Source organism: Hippocampus bargibanti, linkage group LG11 (genome assembly GCF_051943395.1).
Source record: "Hippocampus bargibanti isolate YZ-2025 linkage group LG11, ASM5194339v1, whole genome shotgun sequence".
In the NCBI taxonomy this organism is placed as follows: domain Eukaryota; kingdom Metazoa; phylum Chordata; class Actinopteri; order Syngnathiformes; family Syngnathidae; genus Hippocampus; species Hippocampus bargibanti.
The window spans coordinates 6,069,812-6,084,497 of record NC_142744.1 but is presented as its reverse complement, the minus strand read 5'-3'; the positions used below and the strand labels follow the sequence as shown (position 1 = coordinate 6,084,497).

General features: G+C 41.3%; 2 protein-coding genes across 4 annotated transcripts in view; one reads left to right on the top strand and one right to left on the bottom strand.

The window, feature by feature from the left end:
* The first annotated feature begins 5 nt into the window (after window positions 1-5).
* On the top strand, window positions 6-14,085 carry gpsm2 (G protein signaling modulator 2). Of its 3 annotated transcripts, XM_089007738.1 has the most exons (15): window positions 6-610; window positions 997-1,035; window positions 5,532-5,753; window positions 5,834-5,969; window positions 6,549-6,688; window positions 7,011-7,134; window positions 7,228-7,343; window positions 8,338-8,493; window positions 8,561-8,669; window positions 9,695-9,818; window positions 9,894-9,970; window positions 10,964-11,155; window positions 11,233-11,398; window positions 12,352-12,542; window positions 13,912-14,085. In XM_089007738.1, exons 3-15 carry the CDS (start codon window positions 5,533-5,535, stop codon window positions 14,083-14,085), a joined length of 1,926 nt encoding a protein of 641 aa, XP_088863864.1. In that variant the 5' UTR covers window positions 6-610; window positions 997-1,035; window position 5,532. The 3 variants fall into 3 exon arrangements, with proteins under 3 accessions (XP_088863864.1, XP_088863862.1, XP_088863863.1); XM_089007736.1 differs by lacking the exons at window positions 6-610; window positions 997-1,035 and adding an exon at window positions 2,422-2,735; XM_089007737.1 differs by lacking the exons at window positions 6-610; window positions 997-1,035 and adding an exon at window positions 3,814-3,890.
* Window positions 13,957-14,686, bottom strand: part of wdr47a (WD repeat domain 47a) — an 18,283-nt gene continuing 17,553 nt past the window's right edge. Inside the window, exon 19 of the mRNA XM_089007729.1 lies at window positions 13,957-14,093. The gene's annotated coding sequence lies outside the window, so the exon portion shown is untranslated. The remainder of the gene's footprint in view (window positions 14,094-14,686) is intronic.

The following is a 14,686-nucleotide window of genomic DNA, read 5'->3' as shown; positions in this document are numbered from 1 at the left end:
GCTGTAGCGACCCCTGACGGGAAAAGCCGAAAGGAAAAGAAGAAGATTTTAACTGGACTTCATTTTTACGAAGACAAAATGGATGAGCTTGATGTTACTGTCAATGTATTGTGATGAATATCGTACACGTACATATACGGTATCACTATATTTGCTGGTACTTGGGCCGTAGTGAATTACTACTATTAACCTCAATTTAAATTCACTTTCCAGGCTTCAAATGATTACATTAAAATAGAATAAAACGTCGTGATTCAATTATATTTTGCGGTCAGCATGACTCAATGACAGCGGCTTGTCCTGACGTCATGCAAACGTTTTATTCAAAAACATTAGACCAATCAGCGGACGGTGAGGCGTGGCCTTCTTTGAATACCGTGCTCCGATTGGCTGCTTGTCCAAAAACAAACTTCACTACGATTAGGACAAAAAGTAAGAAAAGAAAAAGGTCAACCTTCTTGAATTACTCATTGGAATAAAAAATAATAACTATGGCTGTAGAATAGTGTCGTCTATGCGCAATGTGTCTATTTTTTGCACTGGAGTAACAGTTCTTATTAAAGTGAAACAAGGAGAGAAACCACGATCTGTTCGAACTGGATCGACTCACGTAAGTTTTCAGCTAATTCGCTAACCGGCTACCGATTGACTTTGTAACTAGACGGTAATTCACACTGTTTTTTTGTATTTCTTGAATTAAACTTGCTGAGCCTTGTTTATGTATAATATCTACTCGTGATAACCAGTGATAATACATATTACAAAATGTTGACTTTTAGAGAAGCATGCCGCCTTAGTCAAATCGTCTTTATCGTACTATCGAAACTTGTATAATAAATAACTTGTATTGGATGCCACTATTGGCATCTCTACTTCCAGGAAAAATGTATACATGTAACTCAGGGATAATGTCACCAAAATACAAGTATTTAAAATGATAACTATGGGCAAAAATGACAGTTTTTATCATTACTAATGTTAAAAAAATCTCTGCAGGCTTTCTAGATTTCCTGCCCCCGTGAGAAGGAGCTACCGGTCAGTATGCTACGATTTGTATTTTTATTCCATTTACTAATGTATTCTGGCACTTTATTCGATACACCTGCACTATCTTATGAGATCTGACACAAATGAGTGTGATTGTGCTCACTTTGGACAAAAAAGTGAGCATAAAAAAGGTTATTTTTGAAAGTGTTATTTCATGACTGTGTATCAGACTGAGGACTCCTCCTAATGTTTTTCCCATCTCATGCCGCTCAATCAGGAAATCGAGATGTTAGAACCGAATGGAGTCTTGCACTAATGCACAGGTGTCAAAGTCAAGGCCCGCGGGCCAAATCCGGCCCACCACATCATTTTTTCGGCCCGCGAAAGCAAATCAAACTTGTTAAATTCCATGATGATTGCTAAAATCTGAGCCAAAATTTCATATTTTTGGATGTCAACCACAATAAAAGTCATTATTCTTGACTTCAGATTTGAAAACGAGTTATTCATTAATTTGCTGTGTTCTCTATATGTAATATTTGAAGGGATTTAAACATTCTAATGGGTTCCCCAAATTCATAACGGCCCTCGAGAGGAAACCATAACTACAATGTGGCCCGCTGCAAAAAATGACTTTGACACCCCTGCACTAATCCAAGTGTACATGATGTACAGTTGCAAACCCAGGTTATATTTAGCTCCTCACTCCCAAAACAGATCTGTTTGACTGGCAACAATACCACCTTGACACCAATTACTACTTGCCTATTAAACAAACTTGTAGCGCTATCAAGCTAGGTTATAGTGGGGGGGAAATGCAAACGCGCAAATTTATGAATTGCATATATGTGGAGGTTCACTTGAAGACATTTTGAATGAAAAGACTGACCTCAATCATTTTTGGGGTGTTTTTTTTTTCTTTTCTTAAAAGTAAAGAATGAAGGGAAAATGGCTTATCTGATCCCGGTGGCAGAATTTTTTTTTGTTCTTTTGACTTCAAGACGGCGCCGCGAGAGTGGCTGCCTTTCCAGCAGCTCCTATGTTTTGCTTTTCTACTTTCATTTCTTTCATAACTTTGCTGCTGTGAAATGTAAATTTCTCCATTGCGAGACTAATAAAGGCAAATCCAATCCAATCCAATCCAATTGAATGTTTGGGGAGCTGCATTGGTGTGGCTTGCATGACCTCATGGAGAAATGAGGTCACGGTTGGCTCTGCTCGCTTGCTTATCTTTGTGTAGTTCATACATGCCTTGTGAAGGATGTTCTGGAGTGTTTCGGAGTTTCTTTTTGTGTCAAACTTTGCAAAGCCTTTCCGTTTTCAACTATAGCTCACTGTGCAGCAACCCCCCCCCCCTCCCACCCACCTCACTCAGCTCATGCATGCCGCTGTTTTTGTGGGTGTTGCCATGACAGCGCGTGGTCAGAAAGAGGCTCCACACACACACACACACACACACCACATCTTGTATTCTCTCCACAGAAGGGGAGACTGATGGGCAGGGATGCAAAACGAAGCAGGCAGCCCAGGGGACACTCAGTAGCTAGTTTCCCTCCTGAAGACTTTGAAATTATTTTTTTCTAAATTCTATTTTCAACTTCGTCTTCTTCGCGTGTGCGTTTTTTCAAGGCAACTATTTGGTCAGGAACAAAATTGGGATTTTCCCTCATATTATGCACGGCAATGGATACAGACGGCTCAGTGATTAGCACACGAGCTGAGGAACAGTCATTCCATGTCCGCTACAGGTAGGAGACTTCAACTAAAGAGTTTAGTTATTGTTTACCATGACATACATGCTTTAGGAGCATTTTTGGAAAATATGTGATGTCGGTGTGAGTGTGTCTGTCTGTAAACGTGATTGACTGGCAAAATCGGGATGGGGTGATGACGGAATACGGGGCAAGATTGGCACTTCTCAACATTATGCAGTCTCAGGACTTGATTTGTCATGACTCCTATAATTCCTGTATGGGATGGGAAAAAAAAAATCATAGAACGATTAACTCATTCACTGCCATTCACAAATTTATTCAGGAATTGAAAATATGACTTAGAGCACCATTACATTTTACTTAAAACGTAAAATATAGCTATATGCGGTGGAATCTTTGTAAGTAGAATTATGGACACAACCTATCCGGAGGTGTCCGTTGTCCTTTAAATGTTAATGCTGAAAAATGCAAGTTTGAAACTGGTTGACTACATAAAATAAAATACAAAATAATAAAAATACTAATTTTGTTATTTCATTGAGTTGTGAGATTAAAAAAAAGGTATCCGAATATTTTCAAGATGTTCACAATTGTAATTCACAAGAACAGTCCAGCAGATACAAAGCAGGGATGCAATTTCACTTTCCAATTTCTTGTAAAATTTAAATGTCAGGTGTATTTTGGCGATCTGGAATTACCTGCACCGTCAAAGCTCCTATTCAAAGTAGCATCAATATTTAATAAGCTTTAAAATATTCATCCCTTGCTTACTTGGTGTGGATATCAACGCTACCGGGATGGTAATGAACTCCATGGGACCCGTAATCCGTTGGGCTCCTGCCGCTGTAATCTCGCGTGACCAGGTCAAGAGGAGAGACCTTGAAGGGAAAGACGATAAAGATGAGCTGGGAAAACGCTGACTGGCATCTTTCCCGTGCCCTTGTTTGCATTTAGGCTTAAGGCGGTTGACCGTGTCACACGCCTACGGGGGGGTTTTCTCGTCTTTAATATCGCTGACGTCAGATACTTCATCGGCTATACAGATCTACTTTTTTTTCTTTTGTCTCCATGAGAACCAAAAGAGAAAAGGTTCCTGTAGTCTGGATGCAGCGGAAACCTCAGTTAGATGCCTCTCAGCTGCACCATGTGCTGCTGTTGTTGTTGTTGTAAGGCGAGAGAAAACTGCAGGTATGCGTCACATCTACTAAACTGAACTGTTTTTACCTCATTTGCTGCCATTCCTGAATTTATTCGGGAATTGAAAAGTATGACGTGGAGCAACATTCCCGAATTTTTCTCCGGTTTAGTTTTTTTTCTTGCACGGGGTGCCGATAAAGCGCTGGTCAGACCTCTGGCAATTCCCTTACACATGGGGGTAGCATTTGCCATTGTGTCCTTGTTAGCGCTTTGTTACAGCTTCAGCTATTGTTAAAGCGCTATATAAATCAATATGTACAGTGATACCTCGGTTTATGAACTTTTCGGTTTACGAACGTCACATTTATGAACATTTTACCTTGGCATACGAACTTTTTTCGTACACGGGGCTGCCTCAATGAGTGATGTGTCGTTCGCGAACGAGCCCGTTCTTCTAACAACAAAATGGCAGCCGACTGTTTTTGTCCTCTATTACCTGTCTTCGGTTAAAGCCACGTGATTGGTCAAGAACGCAGCAGTGAAGGGAGGTGGTTTAAACATTAAAGACACAGGCAGACGACAGTGAGAGAATTTCAACTTTGATAGTTCAAAGGCAGAGTGTAGACTGGAAGGTTAAAATATCCCATCAATCAGGTTCCACAAACAACCCGCAAAAGCCATCTGTACACTTGATGCAAAAAGCTATCAACCCAGCTAAACAGAACACAATTGATGAGGAACTAGACAAAATTATCACAGAGAAAGCACCTACAAGGGATTATTCCTCAAGATGGTGAAAGAAGAAGGTTACGTTCCTCATAAAGTATTTAATGCTGATGAAACCGGCCACTCCATTCCATCAAGCCATCGACCATCACAAAGGTAAATAAAACGACTTTATTATACAGTACAGTTTATTTCTTTAATCATAATACAATAGCACATTTATTATACATAAAATAATGTATATTTTGTGTAGTTTTAAGGCTTAGAAAATTAGAAAGTAAAAAATTATGTTTTATGGGGACCTGGGAACGGATTATTCTCATTTTAATGGTTTCCTATGGGAAATGAATTTTTGGGAGACACACTTTTCACCATCCACACTCTGTCTGGGAGCCAAGTTCGTAAGCCAAGGTATCACTGTATTGTGTTGTTTTAATAGCAGTTTTGTCAACCCCCAATGACTGAAGGAGGAGAAGAAATGAATTTGGTTGGAATTTTACTGTTCAGGCCATTTTCAAGACAGGGTTTTCAAGAAAAAATGGACATTCATTAAGAAATGTCGGACAGTTATTTCCTGGCTAATGGTACCCTCTAGTGGACTTGTAGTAAATCACACCAGACTTTTTTCAGTCTGGATTGATTCAGACATAGCACTACTGAAGGCCTAGCGATGAAATCCACGGCCCGCCACTGTCTTGTAGCCTAGCCCGGACTCTGCTGTAAGAGTCGACTACCCCACTAAATGACAAACAAGGGCGTATGTGTAAACTCTGCTCAGTCAGTCCACCTCCATTGTTCTCTGTAAATGGAAGGAAGCAGTGTAATAACATCCTCTACTGAATAATTCTGCCGCCACGCGCATTTTTTGGTCCACTCAGTTCTGGTGATCTCGCCCGAATGACAACGTATCTCTTTCGATCCTTTTCCCTGATTTCAAAAGTAATTTTCTTTTTTGTTACCTTGTAGGATGGAGGTGTCCTGCCTTGAGCTGGCGCTGGAGGGCGAGCGCCTATGCAAGTTGGGCGACTACAGAGCCGGCGTATCCTTTTTCGAAGCCGCCATCCAGGTGGGCACCGAGGACCTGCAGGTGCTCAGCGCCATTTACAGTCAGTTGGGCAACGCATACTTCCACTTGCACGACTACGCCAAGGCGCTGGAGTTCCATCGGCATGACCTCACCTTGACCAGGTCGGAGGGGGGGGGGTCACCGCGGGGAGGTCAGGAGCCATGAAGTCACGCCACGGGTCTCATTTTGTTTCTGCACGCAGGACCGTCGGGGATCTGCTCGGGGAGGCCAAAGCCAGCGGGAATCTTGGGAATACGCTGAAGGTGCTGGGGAGGTTCGATGAGGCCATGGTTTGCTGTCAGAGGCACTTGGATATAGCGAGGGATATCAGCGACAAGGTAACCTGGTAGTAATAATAATAATAATAATAATACAGTAAAGTCTCGTATATCGATATTCTCGGGAGTCGGAAAAAATATCGATATAACCGGACTATCGATATATCCGATCCTGCGGCATGTAAATTTTCTCATAGAAATAGTATCGTAATAAGCAGTACTATCGATACAACCGATATCGATATAACGAGACTTTACTGTAATAATAATAACAAAACAAAACAATAAAACAATAACACAATAAAATCATAAAATAATAATAATAGTACATTTTATTTCTAAGCGCCTTTCAAAACTCTCAAGGACACTTTACAGTCACGGAAGAAGATTTTTTTTTCAAGCGCCTTTCTTTCATTTTTTTTCTGCGGGTGAGCAGAGGCAGCCATTCGGGCCAGCGTTCACTCAATCCGGAATTAACCTAAACTCATGCCACTAATGTGAGTGTGTATATAGACAGGGGGCGGGTACCCGATGCCCAGCTTTCACTGCGTTGGTGTCCCCAAAAAGTGCTACATACAGACTTAAAACAATTTTAATATTGTAATACCAAAATGTCAAGTTTTCATATCTGAGTTCCAGGTGGGTCAGGCGCGAGCTCTCTACAACTTTGGCAACGTGTATCATGCCAAAGGAAAAAGTATTTGCTGGAGTGGAGCTGAACCTGGAGATTTCCCAGAAGACGTTATGGCGGCGCTGAAGAAGGCCTCGGAATATTACGAGTATGTAACGGTTGCACTTAGTGCACGGGTGTCAAAGTCAAGTCCCGGGGGCCAAATCTGGTCCTTTAAATCATTTTATTTGGTCCGCGAAAGGAAATCAAACTCCATGATGCTTGCTAAAGTCCAAACCAAAATTTCAAATTGTCCCATGTAAACCAAAATAAGTCGTTATTTCATACATTTATTGTGCGCTCTATATGTAATATGTAGAGGGAATTAAACATTCTAATGGCCCCCGAGAGGAAACCCTTGACTTAGTGTGTTTGTGTGTTATTACCTGTATCATCCATCTTAATCTGTCATCCCTCGCATGCACTTTCAGGGCGAACTTGGTGCTCGTGCAGGATCTTGGTGACCGGGCCGCCCAGGGCCGAACGTACGGCAACCTGGGTAACACTCACTACCTGCTGGGAAACTTTCGCAACGCCGTTGCGTCTCATGAGCAGGTGAGGGCTGAGGTCACCCCCCCCCCCCCCAAAATGCTTATCTTGGGTGGTGGAATTTCCCCTCGGAAAATAAATCGACCCCTTTGTCGTCAGCGTCTGCTGATAGCAAAGGAATTTGGTGACCGCTCGGCGGAAAGACGTGCTTACTGCAACCTGGGCAACGCTTACATCTTCCTCGGAGAGTTCGAAGTGGCAGCCGAGCATTATAAGTAAGTAGACACGTGGTACCGGTATTTTCCGGTGTATAAGGCACATTCAAAAGCCTTATACAGTGATACCTTGGCTTACGAACTTAATTGGTTCTCAGAGTGTGTAAGGCGAAAAGTGTGTATAGCAAAAAATTATTTCCCATAGGAAACTATTAAAATGAGAATAATCTGTTACCAGGTCCTCATAAAACATAATTTTCTACTTTCTAATTTTCTAAGCCTTAAAAGTACACAAAATATACCTTATTTTATGTATAATAAATGTGCTATGGTATTATAATTAAAGAAATAAACTACTGTATAATAAAGTGGTTTTATTGACCTTTGCGATGGTCGTTAATGGCTTGATGGAATGGAGTGGCCGGTTTCATCAGCATTAAACACTTGAGGAACGTAGCCTTCTTCTTTCACCGTCTTGAGGAATGATCCCTTGTAGGTGCTTTCTCTGCGATAATTTTACCTAGTTCCTCATCAATGGTGTTCTGTTTAGCTGGGTTGATAGCTTTTTGCATCAAGTGTACAGATGGCTTGTGCGGGTTATTTGTGGAGCCTGATTGATGGGATATTTTAACCTTGCAGTCTCACTCTGCCTTTGAACTTTCAAAGTTGAAACGAGTCCAAATGTCACTGTTTTCTATCCATTTTATAACTCTCTCTGCCGTCTCTTTAATGTTTAACCCAGCTATCTTTGTGTATATATATATATATATATATATATATATATATATATATATATATATATATATATATATATATATATATATATATATATATGGAAAACTTTAAAACAAAATCAATTAAATAATAATACATTTGGAAAACTTGTTTCATTCATTGAAACTGCGCCTTATTGTCTGGTGCGCCTTGTATATGGAAAAAGTTTGAAAATACACCATTCATTGGTGGTGCACCTAATACACGGGAAAATATGGTATATCTCAAAAGCACGACTTAAAAATGTCCTCTTAAAACCTCGTGTGTCGCTGTGGTTCAGGAGGACATTGCAGTTGGCGAGGCAGCTGAAGGATCGCGCGGTGGAGGCTCAGGCATGCTACAGTCTTGGCAACACGTACACTCTGCTGCAGGATTACGAGAGAGCCATCGACTATCACCTCAAACATCTCATCATAGCCCAAGACCTCAATGACCGGTACGCACAGAGTCATGGGGGGCGGGGGGAAATCGCTTACTTTAACCAGACTGCTGCGTGCGTACAGGATTGGTGAAGGTCGAGCGTGCTGGAGTTTGGGAAACGCCCACACTGCACTTGGTAACCACGACCAGGCCATGCACTTTGCTGAGAAACATCTGGAGATCTGCAGAGAGGTTTGTCTTCATCATGCAAGTCATCCTTCATTACCTGCCCCACTGAAAAAAAGGAAATGAATGATTCCTGCAGTTTTACAATTAACTAATTCACTGCCAGATGATGTGCATAAATGTGTCCACTCCTGTGCCAGGGTTTTTGTCATTTTCACTCAAATTCCAGGACCCACGGAATATTGAGTTGTAGGACTACATAAACATTTAATACAATGTAAGAAACTTTAGACGCTCTTCTTTCATCAGAAAAAAATAGTTAATTCCTAAATTATGGGTCTGGAGTTATCTGAGCTTGAAATGGGGGCGGCTGTAGAAAATACAATACAATACAATACAATACAATACATATTGGTTTATGTAGCACTTTAACTCATTCACTGCTGTTGAAAATATGGCATAGAGCACCATTCCCGAATTTGTTCGGATATTTTTTTTTTGTGCTTGGGTGCTGATAAAGAACTGGCCATGGCCTCTGGCAATGTTTTTTTTTTTTCTTTTCCACCAGGGGGCAGCATTTCCCTTTTTTCCATATTAGCGCTTTGTACCATTTTCAGCTGTTGTTAAGGCGCAATATGTATGTACAATATTGTATAATATTTTGTACTCATTTCAAGTTCTTGTAACTCCAGACCAAGATAATTTAGGAAATAACTTTTTTTCTGATGAAAGAAGAGAGTCTAAGGTTTCGTACGCTGCATTGAATGTTTATGTAGTCCTAAAACCCGAGTGACAATGACAAAAACCCTGGCACTGGAATGGACACACTTGCACATCGTCTGACAGTGAATAAGTTAACGACAACTGAAGCTGTAACAAAGCGCTAACGTGGCCAAAAGGCAAAATGCTGCCCCCTAATGGGAAGAAAAAACATGGCAAGAGGTCTGACCAGCGCTTTATCGGCACCCCCTCGCAAGAAAAAAAAAAACTATAAAATTTGGGAATGGCGCTCCATGTCATGCTTTTCAATTGCCGAATAAATTCTAGAATGACAGTGAATGACTTGTCAACAAATGTTCCAAATCTACCAGACCGGAGACAGGAGTGGCGAGCTGACGGCTCGTATGAACGTGACGGATCTGCAGATGGTCTTGGGCTTGAGCTACAGCACCAATAACTCCACCCTGTCCGAGAACATCGACGACAAGATGCCAGGTGAGCAATTTGGGACATATCAGTGTTTTCAATGTTTTCCAGTGGCAGCCACAGTCAGCAGATTTGCATTTGCAGGGACGAGGCCGAGAATGAGCAGGAGGCATAGCATGGAGAACCTGGAGCTGATGAAACTCACGCCTGATAAGATGAACGTATGTACCTCCACCAATTGTTTCGCAACCTTTACTAACTGACAGTACATATTTCACATGACTAAAGAATGATTTTTGCACCATTTACCGTATTTTCCGGTGTATAAGCCACACTGGAGGATAAGGTGTATGGTATATTTGTAAACTTTTTCCACATATAAGGCGCACTGGACTATAAGGCTCACTTTCAATGAATGAAAAAAAGTTTGCCAATTATAATACAGAGGCTTCCCAACTTACAAACGAGATACGTTTCGAACAGTCGTTCGTAAGGTGAATTCGCTTCAGTGCTAGATTTTGTTTGGAATGTTAGTTTAAAGGACAACCGACGTCTCCGGACAAGTTGTGTCTATAATTTGTAAAATGGCTTCAAATGACTTCTACTGAGCGTACAGTAAAGTCTCGTTATATCGATATCGGATATATCGATAGTCCCGGTTATATCGATACTATTTCTATGCACGCACGGAGAAAATTACATGCAAACAGGGTCGGATATATCGATAGTCCCGGTTATATCGATATTTTTTCGGACTCCCTTGAATATCGATATGAGACTTTACTGTATTTTAATAAGATTACACCGCATATAGCTATATTTTACGTTTTAAGACTCGCGCTGAATATTCAGGAAGTCTTGTTTTTGAGTTGGTGGCGAGTCCGTACGTGACGTCACTGAAGGAACGCCCCTGACCAAAAAAAAGACGCATTGTAGCAGTACTTCCATCACGTCAATGTATTTTGCTGTACTTCTTTGGTCTGAAAACCTCGTGTTGCACCCAAAAGCCGCCAGAAGAGGGCGTCCATGCTCCATGGAAGGAATTTATCAGCCTGTGGAAACGCAATACACTGTCATGTCTACAAGATGTCGCCATTTTCTGCCTTTTTTTTACACACTTTTTGCCTTATACACTCTCTCTGGGAACCAATTTTCCGTTTTTGATCATCACTGCTTTGTTTTACAATGACAGATGCCGTTTTTGCGTTTTTCAGGTTCAGAAGTGGAGCAGCGACATCCTGACCAAACAAAGCAAGCCCACCTTTACCAAGAGCTCCTCCAAGTTATTCTTTGTTAGCCGCCTGCGCGGGAAGAAGTTGAAAACCGGCGGAGGTTCCACTAAGGTCCTCCAGGACGCCAGTAACACTTTGGATAGCAACCACGTGCCCCCACACGGGGCACACAAGGTTGGAAGGACTCAGCAGATAACACTCACCCTTCCTTTGACGCTGGTGTCTGACGGCCCTGCTGTGTTTTCGCATAGCGATCCAGTCCTGACATGCTCGGTGACGAGGGCTTCTTTGACCTCCTCACTCGCTTCCAGAGCAACCGCATGGATGATCAGCGTTGCTCCGTTCGAGAGAAAGGAAGCAGTAGCCTTTTGTCGCTAAATGGCGGCTCTCACTCTCCGCCTAGGATTATTAGGAAATGTGAGTATGGAGCTCTGACGGGGGTTAAAAAAAGGCAAACATCCTGAAAAATTCAGCAAATATTTTGTAGGTGCCTGAATTTACACACAATTAAAAAAACACACCAAAACGTGAAGAATTGGTTATAGTGATTCACACACTGCTCTATTACTGCAGTGTTGTCCATTTTGCACCCCTCATTTTAACTCATTCACTGCCAGACGATGTGCAAAAATGTGTCCAGGGTTTTTGTCATTTTCACTCAAATTGCAGGACCCACAGAATATTAAGTTTTAGGACTACATAAACATTCAATACAGCGTTAGAAACCTTAGACTCTCTTGTTTAATCAGAAATAAAGAGTTAATTCCTAAGTTAATAATAATAATAATACACATGCGCCAGCGTTCACTCAACCCGGAAGTCACTCAAATAGATAGAAAGCTAGCTAGGTAGCCAATCGATAGCCAACACATACCTAGCTAGATAGCCAGACAGCCAGATAGTGAATAGATAGCTAGCTAGGTAGGTAGCTAGCTAGATAGGTAGTTGCTAGCCAGCCAGAGCTAATAAATAGCAAATAGCTAGAAAATGATGATAATAATAATAATAATAATAATAATAATAATACATTTGATTTCTAAGCGCCTTTCAAAACTCTCAAGGACACTTTACAGTGACAGGATCCGTTTTTCTGCGGGTGAGCTGCGGCAGCCACATGTGCCAGCATTCACTCAACCCAGAAGCAACTCAAATAGATAAAAAACTAGCTATCTAGCTAGCTAGCTACCAGATAGCTAATAGGTCGCCAGCCAGCTAGCATGCTAATAGATAGCTAATAACAGATTCGGGAATGGCGCTCCACGTCACTCTTTTCAATTCCCGAATAAATTCGGGAATGGCAGCGAAGGAGTATTCGATTTGTAAAAAAAAAAAAAATACAATTCATGAATTCATCCTCTGCTTCCTGGCAGCCGTTTCTGATTCCACCAACGTGTCCGGCGCTCAAGGCCGGGGGGTCGAGAACTCCTCGGTCGCTGGCGGGAGCCTGCCGGGCCTACGGCTCAACCAGAACACTAACCAAGCCGTCCTCAACCACCTCATGGCCAATGCAGATAACGTCGAGTCCGACGAGGAATTCTTCAACATGCTGGTCAAGTGCCAGGTGGGCTGAGTGACTAAATTCACTACTCATACTTAAAACAGTTCGTTTTATGATAAAAACGCGAATAATGCTCCATTTGGGCTCTGGTTGTATGACAGATGCTCCCCTACTTACGAACAAGATATGTTCCAAATGCAAGTCGCTCCAGTGCTATACTTTGTATGGATGTATGTTTAAGGCTTATATAAGTATGTTTAAAGGACAACCGACACCATTTTTTTGTTTCCTAACTGATATCATAAAAACATTTTATAGCATTTAAAATACCCAAGGCTGCTATTATTAGTCAAATGCAAAACAACAATAAAAATGACTGAAAGTGTCCCAAAACTACTTCAAAATGACCAGAAATTGTGAGTTTCAGAAGGTCCCGCCCCCTTGTTTGTGACATCACGCCAACGTCTTGCCTTGCTCTAGAATCAAAACAATGGCTTCAGATTCGGAGAAGATGCTTTCTTGTTACTCATCCAGTTATGAATATGATTCAAATACAGTAAAGTCTCGTTATATCGATATTCTCGGGAGTCGGAAAAAATATCGATATAACCGGACTATCGATATATCCGATCCTGCGGCATGTAAATTTTCTCCTTGCGTTCATAGAAATAGTATCGTAATAAGCAGTACTATCGATATAACCGATATCGATATAACGAGACTTTACTGTAGTTCTGAAGAGGAAAGCATAAATGTTTGCAGTCAATTAAAGAAGTCCTTCCGTATCAATTCGACCCGTCAGGATTCCAATGTAGCGTTCCAGAAAATGCACAAGATGGAAATGGGCTGATTTGTCTGCTGGGAATTTGTGTCAACTAGTATCAAATAGTATCCTTGCTTCAATACACAATGATTCACCATCACGTTATTTATGTGTTTTCCTTTGAATTTCGCCATCAACACGGATCAACACAATGTTTTCAGACCAAACAAAGTACCCAAAATGCATTGTGTATCGCTTTCTCGGTCAGGGGCGTTCCTGAGACGTGACATCATGTCAGGAATCGTCACTAACTCAAAAACAAGACTTCCTGAATATTCAGTGTGAGTCTTAAAATGTAAAATATAGCTCTATGCCGAGGAATCTTAATATGCTCAGTAGAAGTCATTTGAAGTGATTTTACAAATTATGGACACAACTTGTCCGGAGGCATCGGTTGTTCTTTAAGCCTTGTATAAGTGACCTGTATTGGTTTGTACTGAAAAACGAACATTTAATAAAATATATGCGATATAAAGGTATGTACAACTGGAGATAATACTACATATGTTACTACAAAAAAAAATTCGTATGTACTGTTGTTCATAACTCGAATGTTTGTAAGTAGGGAAGCGTCTTTAGTCTTAACCGGATCGATTTCGTTACCTCCAGGGGTCCCGCTTGGACGACCAGCGCTCCGCACCTCCCCCTCCTCCGGGGCGTGGGCCCACGGTGCCGGATGAGGATTTCTTCAGCCTCATCATGCGCTCTCAGGCCAAACGAATGGACGAACAGCGTGTCACGTTGCCCTCCACCGCGGCAAAGACCAACGCCACCTCCAACTGAACAAAGCACTTAGAATCCAATTCTCAACTCAGTTTGGACAAGTGGTATCAGGGACAAAATGTTTTTTAACTCATTCACTGCCAGACGTGTGCAAAAATGTGTCCACCCAGTGCCAGGGTTTTTGTCATTGTCACTCGAATTCCAGGACACATAGAATATTGAGTTTTAGGACTACATAAACATTCAATACAGCGTAAGAAACCTTAGACTCTCTTCTTTTATCAGAAAAAAAGAATTCCTAAATTATATGGGTTTAGAGTTATATGAGCTTGAAATGAGAGTCCAAAATACAATGCAATACATACATATTGGTTTATATAGTGCTTTAATAATAATAATAATAATAATTTTTATTTATAAGTGCCTTTCAAAGTTCTCAAGGACACTTTACAATCACAAAACGGGGACATAAATAAAACCACAAATAAAATTAAACAGCTGAAGCTGTAACAAAGCGCTAACATAGAAAAAAGGGAAATACTACCCCCTTTGGAAGGGAAAAAAAAACATCACCCGAGGCTATGCCATCGCTTTATCGACACCCAAACTAGAAAACAAAACAAAACCTGAACAAATTCAGAAATGGCGCTCGTCATATTTT